At 31.8% G+C, this 24,098-nt stretch overlaps 4 protein-coding genes across 4 annotated transcripts; 1 reads left to right on the top strand and 3 right to left on the bottom strand.

Annotated features, from left to right (window-relative positions):
- Positions 1-7,298: 7,298 nt before the first annotated feature.
- Positions 7,299-8,565, bottom strand: LOC145139621 (protein FAR-RED ELONGATED HYPOCOTYL 3-like). Its single transcript, XM_079073377.1, has 3 exons — positions 8,247-8,565; positions 8,104-8,168; positions 7,299-7,919 (listed from the first exon to the last, which is right to left on the bottom strand). The coding sequence occupies exons 1-3, from the start codon at positions 8,563-8,565 to the stop codon at positions 7,299-7,301; spliced, it is 1,005 nt and encodes a 334-aa protein (XP_078929503.1).
- Positions 8,566-8,574: 9 nt separating this feature from the next.
- Positions 8,575-18,078, bottom strand: LOC145139618 (protein FAR1-RELATED SEQUENCE 5-like). The gene is made up of 5 exons (XM_079073376.1): positions 17,991-18,078; positions 17,390-17,671; positions 9,144-9,573; positions 8,851-9,046; positions 8,575-8,673 (listed from the first exon to the last, which is right to left on the bottom strand). The coding sequence occupies exons 1-5, from the start codon at positions 18,076-18,078 to the stop codon at positions 8,575-8,577; spliced, it is 1,095 nt and encodes a 364-aa protein (XP_078929502.1).
- Positions 18,079-21,389: 3,311 nt separating this feature from the next.
- Positions 21,390-22,535, top strand: LOC145139617 (F-box protein At5g07610-like). Its single transcript, XM_079073375.1, has one exon. It carries the CDS (start codon positions 21,405-21,407, stop codon positions 22,533-22,535), a length of 1,131 nt encoding a protein of 376 aa, XP_078929501.1. The 5' UTR covers positions 21,390-21,404.
- A 946-nt stretch (positions 22,536-23,481) lies between these two features.
- On the bottom strand, positions 23,482-24,098 carry LOC145139616 (uncharacterized). Its single transcript, XM_079073374.1, has 2 exons — positions 23,846-24,098; positions 23,482-23,750 (listed from the first exon to the last, which is right to left on the bottom strand). Exons 1-2 carry the CDS (start codon positions 24,096-24,098, stop codon positions 23,482-23,484), a joined length of 522 nt encoding a protein of 173 aa, XP_078929500.1.

The raw sequence follows: 24,098 nt of genomic DNA, 5'->3' as shown, positions 1-24,098 counted from the left end.
GGAGAAACTAGGGTTCTAGCCACACATGGCTAGAACAGAACCACAAGTTGTAAAGATGGAAATGATGTGCAATTACAACTTACAATTAAGAGAAATAATGTTTCCAAATGATAACCGATTAAATCCTTGCAAAAACCTTCGAAATTCCTTCACCCCTTGTGCTCTGGTATCATGTGTGTGTCCAAAAATGACCCAATTCCCGTAATATGAAAAATAGGAAAAACTGCCAAAAGGCAGTTTTTTGGGTCGAACACAGCCCGTGTTCAATATAGAACAAATCTACATGGGTCGTGTTCAGTGTAGTCAACAACCCCTCTTCTCTGGTCAACACGGCCCGTGCTCCTCTTGCAGTGTAAATCCAACACACCCCGTGTACCCCTCTGACTCCAATTCCAAACTTCATTTTTTCAACTTTTCCGCTCTTCGCCCGATCATCCTGAAATCTTCACCAATGCATCCCGACACCTCCCAAAACGCGTCCCAACCTCCGGTTTACCTAAAAAGACATGAAAGTGTGCAAATAAGGTTGTTCTAGAGACTAACATGAATATGATGAAATGCAAGAAAAAGGAAGGACAATTATGCTAAATAGATGCATGAAAAGGGACTAAAATGTGTGAAAAAGGTGCACAAATTGCACCTAACATAAGTTATAATGACAATTATATTTATTAGACTTATCCAAGTGGGAGACTATTGGATTAGGTGTCTAAGTCCATAACTAAAATTGGTATAAACTTGAATTGATAGTAGCACGGTCCTTTGGGGTTGCCCTCAAACCTAGCAATTGGACATGATGATTTTTGGAAAGAGAGAGGTTGATTTATTATTTGATTAATAAATGATTTATTAATGTATTATGACAATAATATATTAATTAGAAATCATATTGTTTAATAAATAATTAATCAGAAATTAATTGGAATTAATTTTAGGATTAATTTGATTAAATAAAAATGCAAGGACTGTTTGGTTATTATTAATAGTTGAAGAAGAAAGGCCCTAGGACCTCACTGGGTAGGGATGAGCATAGGCGGGTACCCGCCCTAATTGTCTGGAACCGAAATCGGAACCGGCGGTTCTTGGGATATTGGAACCGGAACCGGAACCGTCGGGACCGGTTCCGGTACCGGGTACCCGGTTGTTTTAAGCCTTTTTAGTTTTTTTTCTTTTCATTTGAAAAATATGCATGTCTATTACAAAACTGTAAACAAAAATAAAAATATAGATAATTTTTCAATGAATAATACTTGTATTCTCAAAAAGTTAAGCACATTACAAACCAAAAAATTATAGCTACGGACAATTAGTCAATTTCGTTTAATAATATTAAATGGTAATTTTACAATACTAACTAAAACAAAACACACTCAAATTCGTTTAATAATATTAAAAGGTAATGTTACAGTACTAATTAAAACAAAACATAGCTACTGTTATATATATATATATATATATATATATATATATATATATATATATATATATATATATATATATATATAGAGGAGGGTTCAATTGGGAAAAAAAAGTTAAGAATGAGGGAACCAATCTCAGCCAATCATTTAATGAGCTTAAAAAACGCACGGTGGCAAACTTGTAAATAATCCAAATACATTAATGAGCGGTGACAAATTTGTAAATAATCCAAAAACATTAAACCGTCAGCGCACTTGAGTAATTTGATAACACGTCAAATCTCGACAGAAAAGCACCATTTCCCTCTTCGATACACCATAACACGAAAACCATTTGCAGAAGAATCGATAAGAAGAAAACCATTTGCAGAAGCATCAAATAACATAAACGAAGAAAAATGTCTTCCGATGAAAACATTAACGAGACCATTTCCTCACTCTTGACAATGAAAGGTAACCATCGGCGTTTTTTCTCGAGTTTTTAACGATTTCGAATCATTTCTAAAATTATCACTTGATTACTTGAAATTTCTCGTAATCTTCGATAATTATTAGTTGATTTAGAACTAAAAACATTGTTTTCACACTGTTCATTCTTCAAAAAAGGTTGTTTACTTCAATTTTTTATGATACTCGTTCATTCTCGTAACCCTCCTTCGTTATTACTTTATTTACTTGAAATTTTTGTAAGAATCATCCATTATTATTTGATATATAAACGATTTTACATCATCTCTTCATTTTTCATCTTTATTCAAAACTATTCTGTCAAAATACAAACGTTACTTAACATTTCGCTTATGTTTTCCTAATATTAACTACTTACCCTTACAGAAACAACACCAACATTGAAGAATACATATAAACGAAAACCAAGAACAAATCAAAAAGGTAAATAAAATATGTTTTGTTTACTTCTGAACACAAGCAAAACTAATATTCATTCGTGAATATGTATGTTATATTCACATATGAATAGAACATAGCTTGCTGCCATACATACATTATTTATATGTGAATACAACAAGAATCACTTACATATGTTATATTCACATATGAATATAACAAAACATATTCATATGTGAATAAAAAAATATGAATACATATGTTTTATTCAAATATTCATTCGTGAATATGTATGTTATATTCACATATGAATAGAACATAGTTTGTTGTCATACATACATTATTCATATGTGAATACAACAAGAATCACTTACATATGTTCTATTCACATATGAATATAACAAAACATATTCATATGTGAATAAAAAAATATGAATACATATGTTTTATTCAAATATTCATTCGTGAATATGTTTTGTTATATTTACATATGAATAGAACATATCTTGGTGTCATACATACATTATTCATATGTGAATACAACAAGAATTACTTGCATATGTTCTATTCACATATGAATATAACAAAACATATTCATATGTGAATAAAAAAATATGAATACATATGTTTTATTCAAATATTCATTCGTGAATATGTATGTTATATTCACATATGAATAGAACATAGCTTGTTGTCATACATACATTATTCATATGTGAATACAACAAGAATTACTTACATATGTTCTATTCACATATGAATATAACAAAACATATTCATATGTGAATAAAAAAATATAAATACATATGTTTTACTCAAATATTCAGTCATGAATATGTATGTTATATTCACATATGAATAGAACATAGCTTGCTGCCATACATACATTATTCATATGTGAATACAACAAGAATCACTTACATATGTTCTATTCACATATGAATATAACAAAACATATTCATATGTGAATAAAAAAATATGAATACATATGTTTTATTCAAATATTCATTCGTGAATATGTTTTGTTATATTCACATATGAATTTGTTAATGAACAAGATGAAGGAGATACAAATCTCGAAGACAGTGATTCTGATAAAGATGAAGATCATTCTGTTGAGGTAATTAGTTTGAACATGTTAATAATATATGATTACATTAAATTATTATATTAAATTCTAATCATATACTTCTTTTTGTTACATAGGCATATGAATCAAAAATATCAAAAATACTTAATAGTTTTGAGAGGATGAAGGAAAAGCTGAATTCAAAGCTTAATGATGCGATGACAAAGTTCCCTGAAAAGGAAAGTTTTAGAATTTTCAAAGAAAAGATGACAAATATGATTGTTTAAGAAAAAACTGAAAGCACAACACTTTTTAATTTTCCAAGTAATGAAACTGGAGTTGAAGGAATCAATTTGACACCAATAATGGGTCAAAAAACAATTGATCAAAAAGAAAATGAAGATAAAGAGGGAAATGGTGAAAAAGACAGTGATAATGATGCAAGTCAACCAGAAGTATATTATTTGCTTGATTCAAATGAAGCAGAGAATGAAGGAATAAAGAACGATGCAGATAAGAATAAAAAAGAAGGTGAAATTGGAGTAAAAGAGAAAGATGGAAAGAGGAATGAAAATGAGAATGATGAAGAGGAAAAAGATGATCATGCTGAGGAAACAAATAATCATGAAGAGACTATTCAACAAACTGAAAATGAAAATTTGTTGGATAAAGTTGTTGACAACATTGTGGACAATGTCCTTGGAATTGGAATTTCAAGTTTAAATAGTTAAGAAGATGAAATCTGGAATCACCCTGAAATGAAAACTATTTTCGATAATATTGATATAGGTAAATTTTGTCTTACTTTTATTTTAAAAAAATATATAAAAATATTAATACACAATAACAATTTTGTTTGTTAAATTTTGACCAGGGTCACCAATGAGTACAGGTAAAACTAATACTCCTGCAGAAAAGGAAAAATCAGAAGGTGTACATGAACAATGAACAAAAGTTGAAAAAACAAAGGGAGATGATACAGGTAAATGAATGATTTAAAATATATTACAATATTTATATTGATTTTTTTAATAACATTGTTTATTCATAAGTGAATAATACACTATATAAATGAATAAAAAATAAAAAATATTCATATATGATGTATATGTTTCAGGCAAGGAAAACTCTGAAGATAGAAATAAAGGAGGGACAGAAGCTAAGAACACGAAAGATGGAGGTGAAGATAAACATACAGAAACTGAGAAAGGAAATGCAGAAGATAAAGGTAAATAGTTGAATCACTAATAAATGAATATAATAAGTTTTATTATTCACAAATAAATAACGCAATATAAAAAAAAATTAATATTTCTTATTCATAAATAATGATATGCATTACTTATTCATAAATGAATACATTACTTATTCACATATGAATTACTTAATCAATGTTCTTTATCTTTTAGGAAAGAAAAAGTCAGAAAATGAAAACAAGAAAGGAGAAAAAGCTGACAAGACAAAAGGAAATAAAGGAGGTAACAATTTGGATAAACATTTCAAAATATAAACTCAAATATTATAATTAACTTACAACTATTTATATGATAAATCTCCTGGCATGCAGATACTCATCCAAGCTTTAGTCTAGGTCTCAGTCAAGATTCAGATCAAACTTCAAGTAAAAAATCTAATGAATCTTCACCAAAAAAACCACTTACAAAGAAACAAATCAAAGACGACCATCAGAAGGTTGTTATCAGATTAGCAAAGAAAAATGTTCTTAATCCAAATCCAATCTCTGTATCAATTCCTACTGAAGTAGGACCATCAAAGCATGATATGGATCAACCAAGAGAGAAGAAGCTTACTGATGCTTTCAAATCACCTTTCAAATGCAGAATAACAGACACAAAACCCAAACTGACACATCAGGAGAGTATTGTCTGTGAATGGTTGTTCAACTTACAAGGCAATACATCGTAAGTAACTTTATTTTATATACATTCATATATGATTATTATATAGATAATAATCTATGACATTTTGATTATATATTTGCAGAGATGTGGTTGTCCAGATAAAATATGGTCAGACAACAGAAAGAGCAGTTATGGAAAGTCTATATGCAAACACAGAGATTTTTGGAGAAGTTTTAGACACTTGGTCTGATTTACTTAACCACCAAGAACTAGAAAGGGATTTTGGAAATTCACCATACAGACTCTTCTTGAAAGTTGGAGTTTCTGTAAGTTTATGTTCTAACCTTAATTCCTTCCTTATTCATAAATGAATACACCAATATGATGTATTCATTTATGAATATTATATTTTTTTACAACTGAAATTCACATATGATTATACAAATATGATGTATTCTTTAACATAATTATATATATTCAATTGAAATTCACATATGATTATATTGGTTACAAACTGCTTATCTAACTTCAACGTTGTCTGAAGAAAGAAAGTATGAAAAATTCAAGGAAAACTTTCATGACAGTACCAATGGGTACAAAAAAATCTTGAACATAAAAGATATTGACATGGTATGTTAATTAAAGTTGTTTTTTTTATATATATTTTATCAACAAAATACTTACCATTATATACATAAAAACATGTATCCTTTCCAGTTGTTAGAAGTGCTCACATTTTTGTGATTGTCTTCAACTTAAAGAAACCGTCAATTGAAATTCTAGACAATAGTGTAGTTGAGGGGGATTATGAAGGGAAATACGGAGTAATATTGAAACCTTTGGTATGTACCCAATTCACAACAACATAAAAGAACCAATTTATTACATATCTAACTTTTATTTTATTTAATGATCAAAAAAATTTGTTTGTGAGATACTTTAAAGAAATAAACCATCCAAGAGCAAATGCAATCTCAAAAGAAAGTATCAAACCCCAACGACTTGAAATGTCATGGAGAACAGTTAAAAACAAAGTTGATTGTGGGGTCTTTGCAATGAGACATATGGAGACCTATATGGGACAACCACTCTCAAAGTGGAAACCAGGTCTTCATAAAGAAAGTGCAGTTCAGCAAACTACTTTAGAGAAGCTCAGGCAAAGATATGCACACATAATGCTAACTTCTGAAATTAACATGTTGAAGGCTAAGGTGTTGGATCTTGCTGAAAAATATCAAAAAGTTGAATTCAAAGTGCGTACTGATCATGCATACAAGGCTATGCAAACAATTCAAGAAAGGTTAAAAGAATATTGATGATTGCTTGTGAAGATGAAAGAATGTTGAAGTGTGATGCTATAGAATAGTTTGTGTTGAAAATGAATGGATTTGAAGTACATGTAAGATGATTCTGCGAAACAAGTTTTAAATGGTTTGTTAAATGTTATTGAACATCGTTTTAATATTTTGTGAAATGCTTATGAACAACTTTTATTATCTTGTGTTGAATGATTATGTAATAGAAACAACTTCGCTTATTTCTGTCAGTTTTTTATATTTAAATATTTTCAAAGTTTATTTATGTTTATTCATAAATGAATACGAATATGATATATTCATTTATGATTAAATTAGGAGTAATATGTCAGCATAACAAAGTTCATATATGAATATAACAAATTTCATATATGAATATAACTAACTTATTAGTAGAAACAAGTTTGCTTATTTATGTCATTTTTTTATATTCAAATATTTTCAAACTTTATTTTTATTTATTCATAAATGAATACGAATATGATATATTCATTTATGAATAAATTCAAATTAATATGTTAGTATAACAAAGTTCAGATATTAACATAAAAAAGTTCAAATATGAATATTACTTATTTATTAGTATAACAAATTTCACATATTTGTATTCATTTATGAATAATTTACAATATCAATATAACTTATTTTATAGTAATTTAAAAACAAATATCAACATATCAATTTACCATATCAATATAAATGTGTATGAATTATTGTTTATTGTTTTTATCTGCATATATTCATAATGAATAAAACCAAAAAACATATAAAAAAAACTAAAAAATCCCTAACTGTCTTTTGCTGGTTTAGCAGCTCCAACTCTTTCTGGACAAGTACGTAAATTGTGTGGAACTCGTTTTCCACATCCTGAACACATTCTATGTTCTTTTTTAGAATTCTCATATGCTACTTCACCTGCACTTGGAATTCTTTTCTTGATTCTAGAACCTTTATTGCTTTGAACTTCAGGAACATGAATATTAATCTCTTCTGGAATAGGAATAGTAACACCCAAAAGCTTGCATACGACTTCACCATCTGTCTTGCTTTTCAATCCAGGAGAAATATAATCACTCTCAAATTCCTTCAACAACATTTGTTGTTTCTCAGCAAACAAAGCCAATCTCTTTTTGTCATCTCTTACAATATCCAAACATGATTCAAAACTATAATATGAATCATTGACTAGCTTTACAATCTCACAATCACCTGAATCGGATTGAACAGAACTAAAACGATAATTTCTTGATATCACATCCTTTCTCCATCTCTTCAAAATGTACCTTTCAGGAATTTCTTTAACACCACATCTCATCATTATTGTAAAAGCATGTCTGCATAAAACACCCATACGCTTAAAATGTTCACAACTGCAATTTATTTCTTTCTCTTCAGCTTTTATTTCAACCTGATACAAAAACAAAATTTACACATTTACATTCATATAAGAATACTCATATCAACACTCATATATTCATATATTCATATAATATTCATATATGAATATATGAATATTGATATTCATATATGAATATTCTCATATTCATATATGAATATTATTACATTTTTCATAAAAAAACTAGTAAAATTACCTTAAATTCATTTTTAAAATCACTTTTACTGTTGTTGTGCTGCACAATGTAAACTTCCCAACCATCTTCAATACCAACATATGAGTATGTACAGAAAAAACATGCTTTATATATTTCTTTTTGCACCTCAAAAAATAATGTACTTGTATAAACCTTTGATGCTTGTAGTTCTATTTCTCGAGGTGTTTGCATTTTATATGATGCTTTCTTTGATGCCTTATCAAGCTCTCGTTGAGTATTCCTTTGCTTTTGAATGGCAGTGTCGTAATTCATCATGAAATTCAAAAGTAAGTTCCCACTTTCTGAATATGTATTAAAGAATGAATTCATACTCTCTGACCTCGATGTAGTCTTCATCAAACCACACATTGGAATATCACTAAAATATCCAGGTATCCATGAATCACGTATTGTAAACATGTCTTTAAACCATCTTGTGTCTTCAAGATTGAATTCCTTCATAAGCAAACCTCACTTCACCTCAGAAACATCAGGTTTCATATTAATGTCCCAAACAAGCTTCGAAAACCTTTTTCTAAAGTCTGTGTTCGTAAATAAATCATCTGATATCTGTATTAAAAAAAATATTCATAAATGAATAAATAATAATAAGTAAAATAACAATCAATATTCATAAATGAATATACTAATAAGTAATATATTTGAAATATATTAAAATAATACCTTTTTTTTCAACTTTTTCATTATATGCCACATACATAATTGGTGCTTTGAATTACGAAACACATTCTCAAAAGCTTGTTTTATTGCAGCATCTTGATCGGTTAAAACAAGTGTTGGTTCTTTCCCATGAGTTTTAAGAAATGCTTTAAGCAACCAAGTGTAAGACTCAATGCTTTCATTGCTTAGCAACCCAGATCCAACAGTAACCGATTTTTTATGATGGTCAATAGCAGTAAACGGAACAAAAACCATTCGATACCTAACACACAAAAAAAATGTTTTGATGTATTAATAAGTGAATATAAAAATATTCATATATGAATAAGCTATAAACAAAAGTAGATAAAATAACTTACTTGTTTGTTCGGAAAGTCGTATCAAATGAGATAACATCACCAAATTCAGCATAATATGCCTTCTCCATTTCATCAGCCCAAAACATACAGTCCAAAACATCATCTTGACAGTTAAACACAAATGAGTAAATTGGATAGTGAGCTCGACGGTCATTCATTGTGTTTACTATCATTTGAGCATCTTTATAACCAATAAGCCTGTTGATATCTCTCCTTAAATTTTTATAGTCAACTACTTTTGGCTTTACAAACTCATACCCACCTCTCAAACTTGCCCTCAACTTATGAGCCATAGTTGGACCTATTTTTGATGTGGAAGCACGCACAATAAACTCTTTTTCTGAATATGACACTTGTCTCGCCTTTTTTAAATCGCTTCTCTTCTCAAGTGGATGGTTGTGAAGTTCATCAAACTGAAAAACTTTATAATCTGGAGTTCCATACACAGATTCAAATATAATCTTTTCTTGACAACCAATAGCTCTTGAATTTGAATTTCGTTTCCTCCTAACAGCACTTGTTGTTGGATTAGTGTCTAAGTCCATAACTATTTTGGTATGTACTTGACCCGATGGTGCATGGTCCTTTTGGGTTGCCTTCACCAAAGCAACTTGATAGGATGAACTATGGAGAAAAAGGATTAAATATGATTTATTAATATATTATGAGAATAATATATTAAAGGAGAAATCATATTGTTTAATTAATATTAGTCAAGAATTAATTGGTAATTAGTTTTGTGGCTAAAAGAGATTAATTAAACTTAAGGGACTAGAACTGTCAATTGTATGATAGTTGAATATTGAGCTAATGGACTACATATTAAAGGGGTGGACGAATTCTATGGGGAAACCCATTAGAAATCGTCCAAAGCCCTTAAGGAAAGGAGTTCATGGGTTGCTTAGGGCTTAAGCATCCAAATTAGGGTTTCCTTGTTAGATAACCCTAATAGCCTCACTATATATAGAGCCCTTATGCCTCAAAAATGTAAGCAAGCTTCCTTCTAGGGTTTCCATACGTTTTTGAGAGCCTCCTTCTCTTCTCTTCTTCATCCTCTTGCTCTTGGTGTTTGTGAACCATTAGAGGAGTGACATTTGTGACTCTAAGCTTTCTAAAGTCATTACAAGAAGGATTTGAGATTGTTATTGCTACATAACAATCAAGGTATGATCTAAACCCTAATTCATATGTTAATATTGATTATCACATGCTAGATCTAGGGCTTAAAGTCTTGGATGAATGCATGTACAATAGAGAAACCTAGATCCAAGCATTAGGGTTTGTATGAGCACATAGGATGTTCTTATGGCCTAAACCCATCAGTGGTATCAGAGCCTTGATTGGTTTCTATTGTATTGATGCCTAGCACATTCATTCTTGTTGCAAAATCGAATTTTTGGCTCCCTGACTGCTGAACTCGGCGAGTTCCAATGTGGACTCGGCGAGTTGGCTCCAACTCGGCGAGTCCATAGAGGAACTCGACGAGTTCGAGCGTCAGAAAGAGGGAAATTCTGGATTTCTTGCTGTTTTGCTTGAGGATACTTGCCTTAATTGTTTTGGATCTTTAATATTCGAATTTTATCTTATATTTGAGAATATCCTTGATTAAACAAAAGATAATTACCAATTGATTAGATAATAACTTCCTTATATGATTAAAGATTAATTATTTGTATTAATTGGGTAACTTATCTTGCAAGAAATTGAAATTATGTCAAATTTAGATAATCATTAAATTAATTGTTTAATTTAAATTATTTGCTATTTGATCCTTGTGTTTTTGAAATGTTTCAAATACTTGCCCTCAAGTTTTGGAATTTAAATTTTGATTAAAAGGTTTGATTTGAAATATTTAAATTCTAAACCCTAATGTTTTGAAATGTTTCAAAACTTCCCCTCAAGTTTTGGAATTTAAAAGTTGATTAAAAGTTTAATTTAGAAATGTTAAATTCTAAAACCTTAGTATTGTTTTGAAAAGTTCAATTCACACCCTTATGGTTTTATTAATTAGTTAAAGTGTATAATTAAGAGAGATTTAATAAATCCATAAAAGTTTTGGTGTACAATTTAATTAAATTAAAAGTGTAATTATTAAATTTGACCACCAAGTATTTTAAAAGTATAAAATACACCCTATACTATATATAACATTAAAAGTCTAGTATTATATATGTATGAGTAAACAGTCAGTCTTACCGTTAGTAGGCCTCATTCACGAAGCTGGTCTATAAGGGGTGTTTAAGGAAATTGCCTATAAAATGGCGATTGAATGGGTATCCACTCTTACCCACCGCACTCTTGACTAGTGGAGGGTCGTTAGCCGAAAGGGTAGGATAGGACAGAAACCTTCCATTATAAGTATAATGAAGTACAAAAGTAACTAAATGCTTTTACAAAATTCCCAATCTTAGTTACTTTAGGCAAAAGTGAATTGATGCAATTCCATGAAATTACACTTTGTGCCCTTGCGAAGACATTAGTGGAGCGTGTGTGGTTAACCGGCACGCTAAATGGTTCTAAGCAAAGGTAGCAAAGGGTGACTCATTGTTTGTCATAGTTCGGTGGAGCGTGTGTGGTTAACCGGCACATCGAATAGGTGACTGTAACATTGAGGGCACCATGTAAGTTTGCATGGTTATTCACACCCTGTTTTGTGATCCTCGGCATCCCAGTCACAAATCGAGGGGCATATCGAGATTTAAACATGCCATTGAAATGTTCAATGAATCTCAAAAGATCTAGGAATTTTCAATAGATTTAAAACTTAAATTTTTTTTTCAATGGAAATTAGTGAATCGTCATTCACTTACCTTCAAATGTTCTGCAATTTGGGTTACGGCATCCCTCTCCCAAGTTGTAGAGTATTGTGTTGGGTCCTAGCCTTAATATCTCATTTGGGTGATTTATTAAGGACTCAATCAATCAACTAACTTGAATTTTTCTCCCGTTTTGTAGATGTCAAAGTATGATAACTATGGTCTTCCCAAATCCCGTGGAAAAAGCTTTTCACATGAAGATGATATTCCACGATTCGATCGAGGAACACGAGATCATGCTTCACTTCCTCCACCTCCTCCTATTGTTCTCCCTAACCCACAAGTTCAAAAGGTTGAAAAGTTCAAACTCACTCAAGCCCTTTTGGCAAGTAAACATGAAGAAGGAAAGTCAGTGTGTACACACGTCCTAGAGATGAAGTCGCACATTGATAGGTTAAGAATATTGGGATCTGTTGTTTGTGAGGAGCTGGCTGTTGACTGGGTTCTTCAGTCACTTCCTGACTCATATAGTGAGTTCGTAAGAGAGTACTATATGATGAACCACGACGTAACCCTCATCGATCTCACCTATATGCTTATTGCTACTGAATCAGCAATGATTTGGCGCACTGGAAAAGCAAAGTTGATTGGTGGATCTGCCTTCCAGACCTCTATGGATATAGACAATGGCAACGAAAGGCATGCCATGATCGAAAAGTTTGATCATAAGAGAAAGGCAAAGTCAGAAGTAGTTCCGTGTGTTGTTCCAAAAGAGTCAATTTGCTTTTATTGCCAAGAGAAGGGGCATTGGAGACGAAGCTGCCCTATTTACCTAAGAGATCTAAGAGATGGGAGAGTCAAAACGTATGGCTCTACTTTAGGTAAAATCCATTAACTAACTCTTTTAAGTTCCTATTCTAGATTCTTAATACATAATGTGATAAGATTACATTTCGATGTCTTGTAGGATCGAAGAAAAGAAAGGAATCTTAAGGGAAGAAGTGAGCGGAATCTAATCGTGAAGAAATGGATTTTGATCGCATTACTTGAAGATTAGAATCTTAAGCTACTACTTGGAGTTAGAATAGATTGCTTAGGAATATTTAACAACATAGTTTTTCAGTTGAATTGCATTGTAAGGACAAATTTTTCCGCAATAATATAAATTTTGATTTTATATTATTTATTTATCCTTGCAATGACGTGTATGAAAAATTGATGTAAGTTTCTATTATTAGCAATAATGGATTTGATTATTAAGTATGTTATTTGTGGAAAGGTCAAGAATTTACCAAATAGGGAAAGTTTCTCATCGCCCAAGTTTCAATTGGACAAAAACTTGGAATCATACAACTTGGTTGCATGATGAATGAGAAATTTCATATTTGGAAATTAGACTAATTCATTGACAAAGTGTCAAGTGAAGAACTAGGAAATCGAGTACACAAGGTTGTGTGTTGATCAAGTCCACCACAAGAGTAACAAAGATATTCGTCATGATTTACTAAGGTTAAGTAAATATGATTATACTTATGAGATTAAGTGTAATTCTCAATTGATTGAAAGAGTTTCAATAAATAGCAGAACGAATAAGAAGAATCAAGTAGGCAGAAAGATAAAAGTTTATCTATTCTAAGAAGAAGGGAGAGTACCTTTTTATTATGTTTTATGATAGGTCTTAATGATTAAGAACCATATCTCAATTGATCCTCTAAGTGAGTCTTAGTGCAATTGTATGTCTGAGAAGAGGAATCAAGAATTAAAGAAATGGTTAAATCAAGAAGTCAATCATACTTCGTTCCAAAACCAAGTCTTAGAGTTAAGATTGTGAATTGAGTGACAAGTCTTAAGAAGGTTTATAACATTCATCAAATGTGAAATTTGAAAAAGGTTTTCTTATTCTTGCACAATTGGAAAGTTGTGATGTCTTGGATAAGACAAAGACCAACTAGGGCCAATTTAGTGAAGTGTTTTATCTTGATAAAAACTACACTAACTCTTGAATATTTGTTTGTCGAGAAATGTTTATTGACAAAAGAATCTTATATGTCAAGGAGTCAGTGGGAGTCTTAATGGTCTTGAAAAGTTTCAAGAACTAATCGAGAATAAACCTTATCGATCATCACTAGCACACGACTTGAGGTTTACAACCTATCGTGTTGACATTATTTTGTTTCTGTGCCATTCCAATTAAGTTAATTATGCATGTGAGTACTATGAGTTCTCATTTGAACGCATAAAAGGCAAGCACCTTGATCAATGAAAAGTACGTTGATATGAAAGGGTGAGCTGCTTAACTACTTAGAAGACATGGTGGGCACTCGTGTTACCATAAGGCAAGAAATCAAGATTGAGAAAGTTCAGTCCATATGAGTTTGGATTTGTCGCAAACTTTGGTTTTGACAAATTCGCATGGATAGGAACACATACACCATTAAAATCTAAGTGTCATAAGATTCCCTCCTTCATGAAAATGACTGTGAGGAAATGCTTTCACTAAGAGAGATTTTAAGAAGATAGTGATTGTGAAATTGTATTCTCGAATTCTATTATGGTTACGGCATCCCTTTCCATAATTCGATTGTGAGATTTGGCAATTAGTCTGGATTGTTTAGACACACATATGAGCTATCTAAGGCAAAGGTGTATAAGTTTAAGAAGCTTAAATAAAGGATTATCAAAGCATTAGGTATTAGAAATATGAACTTCAGAAATTCAATAAGTAATGTTTTCTGGAAGTTCAGTTGTTTTCTAAAAAATGTCAAAGCTAGTGGGAGCATAAGTGTTATGCTTATATAATAATAATCATCATGATAGTGGGAGCATAAATGTTGTGCTTGTATGATTATTAAGGCAAGTATTGCAAGTTAGCAATATTAATTATAGAAAACAAGAGTCATACTTTGCAAAGTCGTAAGGGTTGAATAGTTGTTTTGCTATAATTAAGGGAGAGAATATTGTATTTCGTTTCAAAATCTAAAGCTTAGATTGAGAAATTTTAATAAATTTAGTCAAAGGATACATAGTGTGTTCTTAAATTTCGATTATGATTACGGCATCCCTCTTCATAGTTCGAATTGTAAGAACGAGACACATAAAATATTATGGCAGAAGATGAATAAAGCATCATATCTTTATATAAGACATTATGCATCATGTTCCATACGCTTCGGGTATAGGATCGATTGCAAGTGCTATAATATTTGACCATTCTAAAATTTTCAAAATGTCTAGCGCATTTAGAGGGAAAAAGGACTAGAATCGGTTCTGACTAAAATAATTAAACAACTATCAAAGGGCGATCCAAAGCTCGCTGAGGATTGATCGCTTGTGAGTAGTTGGAAGTATGGTATTGGATGACATTATTATGAATAGATAAGATTCTATTAAGAATGAATTGTCATATGGCAAATATGGAAATGTTTCCATATTGGGAGTTGGATATTGAGAATCTGTATCTAGATTAGAAACTTTTATGCAAGAAGGATGTTCAAAGGAATGTACTTTGAGTGAGAGACATCATATCTATAGAATTGTTTCTGATAGAGATTGGCCGAGTCTTGATGATTTTGAGCTGTGACTTTACGAAAGAATCATTGCATAAAATGTTAGAATCTAGCATAAGCAACAAGAATTTGATATTCTTATACTTGTGATAAGGATTGGGAGTTGTGAAATGAATATGATTGGAAATGTGTTCATTTGATCTATTTCACAAAGAAAGGACCATAGGTAAACATTGTGTGCATGCTGAGAGCATGGGACAAGTGTAGTAATAATTCAAGTAAGAAGTTGATTACCCGAAACAACAAATAATGAGTAATCGATATGGTGATAAATAAAAGGTGTTTTATTTATACTCAAAGGTTTGGGACCATATAGGATTAGTATTATTCTTGTGTTTCACTTTGCATGTTTTGACTTCCTGAATAATTAAATTGGTTCAGAACAATCAAATTATTCGAACGGACCACAGTCGTTCATATGTTGGAAGTAGGTATGAATGAAGACTGTCGTGAATTGGTGTGTGGATTGTCTAAAGAGTATTAGACATAAGCAAACGTTTGCTGCAACATTCATGAGTGCTTATGAATATGATTTGAGCATTGGATTAAACCCACGCTCACTTGGATCACTTCATGGATTTTATCACGAGTGATTGGTGAGACGATAATATCTTATATTCTTGAAACCGAGATGTGTGAGTTGTATCTTGTGAGTCGGTTACACATTGATAATATGTAAACGCACCAGTAACTTGGTGTCATAAAACATATTGTTGTGTGTGATTCGGTAAGTGAGTGCAAGCAAGCATTGAATCAAAGTTTATCTGTTCCTTTTATCCAAAGTAGGATGAAAGCGATATCTGTGGGCCCCTCGATGATTTAGTGATGACACCTAAGCGCTTGGCCAAGCCGGGACTAATTTGATGTGTTTAATTGTAGTCTGTTGTCAGTCGTCATAAATCGGAAATCGGGAAACAACACATAGACAGAGAGAATGATTTAAATCAATGTCTCAGTCTATACGATATCTAGAATGGAGGAATATATGATCCCTTATCTAAAGGACACGCGTATCTGATAAGATCAGAGTTGACAGCGGCTTTGGAAAGCTACGATTGCAGATCAGGATCTGAAGTCATACGCAGAATAGTTATTAGACTTATCCAAGTGGGAGACTGTTGGATTAGTGTCTAAGTCCATAACTATTTTGGTATGTACTTGACCCGATGGTGCATGGTCCTTTTGGGTTGCCTTCACCAAAGCAACTTGATAGGATGAACTATGGAGAAAAAGGATTAAATATGATTTATTAATATATTATGAGAATAATATATTAAAGGAGAAATCATATTGTTTAATTAATATTAGTCAAGAATTAATTGGTAATTAGTTTTGTGGCTAAAAGAGATTAATTAAACTTAAGGGACTAGAACTGTCAATTGTATGATAGTTGAATATTGAGCTAATGGACTACATATTAAAGGGGTGGACGAATTATATGGGGAAACCCATTAGAAATCGTCCAAAGCCCTTAAGGAAAGGAGTTCATGGGTTGCTTAGGGCTTAAGCATCCAAATTAGGGTTTCCTTGTTAGATAACCCTAATAGCCTCACTATATATAGAGCCCTTATGCCTCAAAAACGTAAGCAAGCTTCCTTCTAGGGTTTCCATACGTTTTTGAGAGCCTCCTTCTCTTCTCTTCTTCATCCTCTTGCTCTTGGTGTTTGTGAACCATTAGAGGAGTGACATTTGTGACTCTAAGCTTTCTAAAGTCATTACAAGAAGGATTTGAGATTGTTATTGCTACATAACAATCAAGGTATGATCTAAACCCTAATTCATATGTTAATATTGATTATCACATGCTAGATCTAGGGCTTAAAGTCTTGGATGAATGCATGTACAATAGAGAAACCTAGATCCAAGCATTAGGGTTTGTATGAGCACATAGGATGTTCTTATGGCCTAAACCCATCACTTGTACCTAATGTGTCACAAGATTTCTTTTTCTGTTTACCACCACGATTACATATAACATGTTTCTTCTTTATAATCTTGTTATCAAACCTTGACTGTGTGCTCAGTCTAACATCAAAACCACCAATTTCAGCATACTCAGAATTCATTTTGATAGCCAACTTTAATGATTTGAAGATTAAACCCTTAAATGGAATAAGTTGAACAGGTACATCTGGCTTATAGACATGTTCTCCAATTATATCATCAAAATATTGTGCATCATGTACTGAACTTGAAGATTCACCACCTAAAATAATAATGCATAAATAAAACAATAATATATATGAATACATAAAACTCATATAAATAAAACAAAAAACATTCATATATGAATAAAACATTCATATATGAATACATAAAATTCATGAGGATTCAAAATATATAAAATAAAACATAACTTATTCATATATGAATAAAACGAAAAAAATAATAAATTCGAAATTACAATTACCACACGTTTATTCATATATGAATAAGACAACAATTTATTCATATTAACATATTCATATGTAAATAAATGATAATCAACAAAATTAAAAACAACAAAATAATTCAATAACTGATACCTTCAAAAAATGAGTTCTCAACATCTTCTTCTTCACTCTCACTCATAGAAGAATACAAATCACCATCAATAACACTAGAATTCGACATAATACACCAAATGATCTATATAAATAAACAAAAACAATCTTAATATCGAATATATCTCACAAAAAAAGTCGTAAAGATGAAAACCTGGTTAATTTCGAATATATCTCACCTCAACGTACAAAATATCTGAAAGAAACCTAAATCATATATGATCAGATGATGTAATTAAGCAATCTCTCTCAGTACAGAACGTAAAAACTACAACGATATATCCGCTTAAAAATTAAATCAGCTCCGATTTGAAATAAATATCTCAAACTACTTAACAAAAATCCGATGAAATAACTCCAATACATATTCGAAACTTGATAATCTTGATAATGAACTCCGATGAAATAACTCCAAAACGAAGATAATAAGCGTAATTCCAAACAAATTATAAAAAGCAATAATCTTGATAATGAACTCCGATCTATCCGATTCAAACGATATACATACCTAATCAAATCGGAAACTGAATACGAAGTAGAAAACTGAAACACAGATGCGAAACTTCACGATTAATGGAATGAATACGTATAATTGCTAACGAGTTATATAAAGAAAATAATCTTGATAATGAATTCCTCATATCCGATTTAAACGAGCTAAAGATATCATCAAATTGGAAACTGATAACAACGAACAGGTAAGTTCTATGTAAAAAAGTTGCTAATTTACAAAGATACCCTTAATGAAAATGGACACGCGCATTTTTTTTTTAATTTGAACATGTTAGATAAATGATTGGCTGAGAATGATTCCCCCATTTTCAACATTTCTTATTTTCTCAATTGAACTTACATCTCTCTCTCTCTCTCTCCCTCTCTCTCTCTCTCTCTCTATATATATATATATATATATATATATATATATATATATATATATATATATATATATATATATATATATATCGGTTCCGGCAGTTACCCGGCGGGTAGTGGTTCCGAAAAAATGAGAACCAGAACCGGAACCACTTAAGGCGGTTCCAGTTTTGGAACCGGCAGTTCCGGTTCCTAAAACGGAAACCAGTTCCGATGCTCACCCCTAGGTGAGGTGGACGAAAATTACTTGGGCAAGCCCAAGAATTTTCGTCCAAGCCTCTTGGATAAAGGGGATGGGTTGCTTGGTCACTAAACATGAGAATTTAGGGTTTCTCCCTTAAACCATAGATTTGACACCAAGCTACCTTAGCTATATAAAGGACCTAAGGCCTTCACAAATTCGTGCAATCCTCCTCATAAGAAGCATTGGACAAAATTTTTTTCCTCTCTCCTCTCTCCATAATCTCCTTATTGCTTGTGTTGGGTGTGAACCATTAGAGGCACCACACTTGTGGTGCTTGCTTCCAAAAGATGAACATGAGGATTTTCTAGTTGTTTACTATAACAACTAAAAGGTATGTAACCCTAATTCCTTTCTTTAGTATTTTCGAAAATATGCTAGGGTTCTTATTTTAATATTCATAGTTATAGATTCATTAGAGAAAAACCTGGATCTTGTTTTAGGATGCATGCACACTTAAGAGTTTAAGTTGCTTTTTTGTTATGCCTAGAACCTATCACACCTTTGCATAATCAAGATCACCTTTAGAACTAGAGAGTGCCTTTTCACAACCATAAGCACCTTTAGAACAAGAGAGCACATTTACACAACCATTAGCACTTGTAGACCAAGAGAGCACATGTGCACAACCAAGAGTACCTTTGCACCAAGGGAGCACTTTTGTTTGTAAAACAAGGAACACCTTTATGTCAAAATACAACACCCGACGACGTGTTTATATGCATTCATGGTGGGTCACTTGACCCACCTTTTTTCATAATAAGTTATATATATATATATATATATATATATATATATATATATATATATATATATATATATAATATTGTGACCTACATTAAAAAATGTAAATGAACCACTTTAATTTTTTTGGCAAAAAGAAATATATAAATTTGATTTTTAAAGCCCATATTTTATATTTTAATAACCCAATGTTTTTAGGGTATAATCCAATATGCATAGCCTAATACAAATTAAACTAAAAAAAAGTAAATCGTGAATCACAGAAAATTAATGTCGTTTCACAACACATGAAGTTATATCATTCGTTCACAATCGCCGATCGTATTGCCCATCACCGGTAAGTTATTCAACTTTGTTAATTTTGTGAACATTAAATAAAATATATGAAAATTCTATTTATTATTTCACGGGCATCGAAAAGGACCGGTCGATGATCGTTAATCGGTGATTCACAAATCACAAATTCCTTCGGTGTATGTTTAATTCATTAATTGCATCGTAGGTTTTTTTTTCAGTCTTTTTATTATTATTGGTTCATTGTTTATTTGATATAATTTTAAGATTCTTAATTGTCATTGTGGTTAACATTCAATAACTTAACAGTGAATTCCCTTTTCCACTTTTATGATTGTTCTATTCTATGATTTTACAATAGGCTTTTCTTATTGTTTCAAATTTTCAATGTCAATTGATTACTTAATTGTTGTTCATTTGTTTGATTATTTGATTGTTGTTTGTTTCAAAAATTAAATCAAGAATGTCTTAGAAAGAACTAGTAATGATGCAATTGTGAAATTATATCAAGATATAAGACCTCGTCGGGTATAATTATAAGAACTTTAAATCTTTATTTTGTTTATACGATTTGACTTGATTCAAATCCGCAACTAGTAATTTTTTGATAGTTTTTTTTCTATCGGTTTCATTTAAATAGTGAACAATGTGGTTTTACGTTCTAGACTCGCCACTGACTACACCTTATGTCAGAAAGCTCCATTGTGATCCCAAATGCTTCAACTTTGATTTCAAATGCTTACGTCACATTTAACGTTATAACATTTGGTTAAAATCATATATTCATATTTATATCCGTACAATTTCACATAAAAATATTATCTCAAAATCAATGTTTTAAAATCAATATTTTTAATCATTTTACATAAAACCGACTAAAATCTTGAAATAGTAATTGTATATTTGTATATATACATATAAACATATTTGTTTTTTGGATTTAAATCAAGAAACAAGCTACATAGACCAAATTTTTAATGTACTACATATTATTTGATTTTCGATGGATGTTGGGAAAATCGATGATAAATGTTACACTATTTTCTATTTTATTTTATTTTGAGTGTTGTATTTTTTGACAAATTCAAAACAACATCAAGAAAATCTTGGCTTGAAATCTGATTTTCTGTTTACAATCTGCTTCCGTTGCAACCTTTCACCATGAAAACACACCTTAAATACACAACTTCTTCAAGGCTATCAAGTATCAACCCACTCCAAAAATGGTTATCACCAGATCCAAAATGAAGAAACGGCAGATGCAGTCTGGAGCTTTGATCGGTTCCAACGATGATCTTTTAATCGAAATCCTTCTTCGGCTGCCTGTTGCCTCTGTTCTTCGATTCAAATCTGTATCCAAACACTGGCGATCCCTTTTGAGTGACCGGTGTTTCACCCTCATTTATAAAAATGGTTCGATCTCTCGTGGCTTATTTGTTCAAGATTTCTATGTTCCATTTGATGATGAGAACAGAAACCCTCCTCCTTTTCATAATCTCGATTTCTATCCTGATCCTCGTGGTATTAGAATCATCCAATCCTGTAATGGATTGCTGCTTTGTTGTAGCATGCATGGGATCCAACGTGATTTTAGATATTACGTATTCAATCCCACCACCAAACAATTTGCTCTCATTCCATCAGTTCCTGGAGGTGGAAATATTCGTAGAACTATCAGTTTTATGGGTCTTGCATTTCATCAAACAGATTGTCCTCACTACAAAGTTATTTGCATTCGCTACATTAAGCGTGATGAGGATCGGTTTCAGATTCAAATCTACTCGTCTGAGACAGGGAAATGGAAGATTTCAGATCAATCTTTCTCTGCGCCTTATTATACAAGCTTCAGCTCTGGAGTTTATTGGCATCAAGCGATTCACTGGGCTCACTCCAGTGGTAATCCGTCCTACTTTAAGCTCGACACCGAAGAGTTGCAAACGATGCAATCGTACTTTACTATCGACACAAAGAATTTTATTGGAGAAAAGTCCCTTTACTTTGGGGAGTCACAAGGCTGTCTGCATTTGGTGAACAGGGTCCATCGCATTCGCAGAGAGAGCCGTTTACAACTGAATGTGTACGAGATGTTGAACCATCATTCCCGGTGGTTCCTCACATATAGACTGAAGCTTGATGAGCTTCTGAATGCAAGAAACCTAGCTCCGTCGTTCCTTGATCAATACTTCATTCAAGTCTTCGATGTGGTGAGGGGTGAAGAAGAAGATGAAACCTTCTTCATCGTGATCCAAATTCCGGGGAGGATCATAAGGTACGATTTTCACGAAAAGAGTTTCAAGCTGATACTTGATCATAGCACTGGACCACTCTGGCACCGGGGAGCTCATCGTTATATTGAAACCATAGTTTCTTTCTAAAACCTCGGATCTGTGTGTAAATTTCTTAATTTTATCAACCACTAGTTTGTTTTTTATTATATTTTGTTTTTTTTTATCAAGAATATAAATCATGAAAAAGTAGCAACTTAATCCTTGTTATTATTAGGTTATTTTTTTCGGTTTTACCTCAACATCAATATATTTATTTGCTTAACAGCTTGAAACGCAAAGTTTTTGCATAAATAATTTATAGTAGGTTAACCGACTCTTAGCCAGCTAGCCGGTTATATCTTATGGATGTGGCTTGTGTAAGACTGTTGGGTGTTGGCAACATACATGTTACCACATTTAAAATGTGTCACATCATCATCCTAATCATAAATGAGTGTTATAACGACCAAAGATGGAAATGAGCAACACCAAATAACATGTAATAATACCCCTTATTTTCTATTTTATTTTTTAATTCTTTTTTGACGTATTTAGTTTCTATATTTTTGAATTTCTTTATTTTTTCTATTTATGTCATAATATTTATAATTATAATATAAATTAAATCTTAAATTAAAAATAACATTTAAAAAGTAACAATAAAAATATAAATCCTAAATTAAAAACAACATTAAAAAATTTCAATTAAGGATAAAAACACATTTAGAAACCCCCCCCCCCCCCACCCAAAAAAAAAAGACGAAATAAATTACATTTTCGATATAAATTACTTAACTTCACTGCCATCATAGATATGATCTGCCAAGTCTTCTCGAAGTTGTTTGTGTTTTAGTTGATCTTGAATATCAACGGCTCTATGTAAGTATTCTGATGTCCCTGGTTGAAATTGAATGTGTCCAGGTTCCGTAGGTGAATACTCCGCAATGTTTCTTCCTTTATCTTCAATCACCATGTTATGCATAATGATACATGCATACATAATATCTCGTAGTGTGTCCAACTCATATGCTCATGTCGCATGTTCAAATATGTGTCATTTTGCTTTCAGAACTCCGAAAGCATGTTCCACATCCTTACGTGCTCCTTCTTGTCTTCTCTTGAAAAATTTATCTCTTGGTTCTATCGGGTGTCGAAACGCCTTTACAAACGTGGAATATGCTGGATATATTCCATCCGTGAGGTAATACCCGAACTTATACTCATGACCATTTACTGTGAAAGGAGCATCCGGTGCCTTTCCTGTCAAAAGGTCCTGAAATATTGGTGACTGATCAAGAACGTTTACGTCATTGTTCGAACCCGCTACTCCAAAAAAAAATGCCAAATCCATAAGTGTTGTGATGCAACAGCCTCTAATACTAATGAAGGCGATCCAATATGACCACTTGTGTATTGACCTTTCCACACCACAAGACAATTTCTCCATATCCACTTTGTGCAATCAATGCTTCCAAGCATTCCCGGAAAACCATGTCGTTCTTCATGCGTCACGTATAGTTGTTGTATGTCATTCAATGAAGGTTTGCGCAAGTATTTGTCACCGAAGGTTTCGATAACACCTCTCGCCAATCTATACAAACTTTCTCGTGCAGTTCGCTCTGACATTCTCATATAGTCATCAATAGAATCGGGCGATTCCCCCAGAGCCAT

This window comes from Lactuca virosa, chromosome 9, assembly GCF_052849685.1.
Source record: "Lactuca virosa cultivar CGN04683 chromosome 9, Lactuca_virosa_CGN04683_v6, whole genome shotgun sequence".
Classification (NCBI taxonomy): Eukaryota; Viridiplantae; Streptophyta; class Magnoliopsida; order Asterales; family Asteraceae; genus Lactuca; species Lactuca virosa.
Note: the sequence above shows the minus strand (reverse complement) of the source record. Positions and strands in the feature narration are given on the sequence as shown.

Bases quoted from the DNA above. Each gene is read 5' to 3' on its own strand.
- LOC145139616 (XM_079073374.1), bottom strand. From the start codon at position 24,098: ATGGCTCTGGGGGAATCGCCCGATTCTATTGATGACTATATGAGAATG. The intron at 23,751-23,845 runs GTCAATACACAA...TTTTTGGAGTAG, and splicing joins TTGTCTTGTGGTGTGGAAAG to CGGGTTCGAACAATGACGTA.
- LOC145139617 (XM_079073375.1), top strand. From the start codon at position 21,405: ATGAAGAAACGGCAGATGCAGTCTGGAGCTTTGATCGGTTCCAACGAT.
- LOC145139618 (XM_079073376.1), bottom strand. From the start codon at position 18,078: ATGTCGAATTCTAGTGTTATTGATGGTGATTTGTATTCTTCTATGAGT. The intron at 17,672-17,990 runs GTATCAGTTATT...TTATTATTTTAG, and splicing joins TGAGAACTCATTTTTTGAAG to GTGGTGAATCTTCAAGTTCA. The intron at 9,574-17,389 runs GTACAAGTGATG...ATGGAACTCCAG, and splicing joins GAAATCTTGTGACACATTAG to ATTATAAAGTTTTTCAGTTT.
- LOC145139621 (XM_079073377.1), bottom strand. From the start codon at position 8,565: ATGAAGGAATTCAATCTTGAAGACACAAGATGGTTTAAAGACATGTTT. The intron at 8,169-8,246 runs GTACATTATTTT...TTGGTATTGAAG, and splicing joins AGCATCAAAGGTTTATACAA to ATGGTTGGGAAGTTTACATT. The intron at 7,920-8,103 runs GTAATTTTACTA...TTTTTGTATCAG, and splicing joins ATTTTAAAAATGAATTTAAG to GTTGAAATAAAAGCTGAAGA.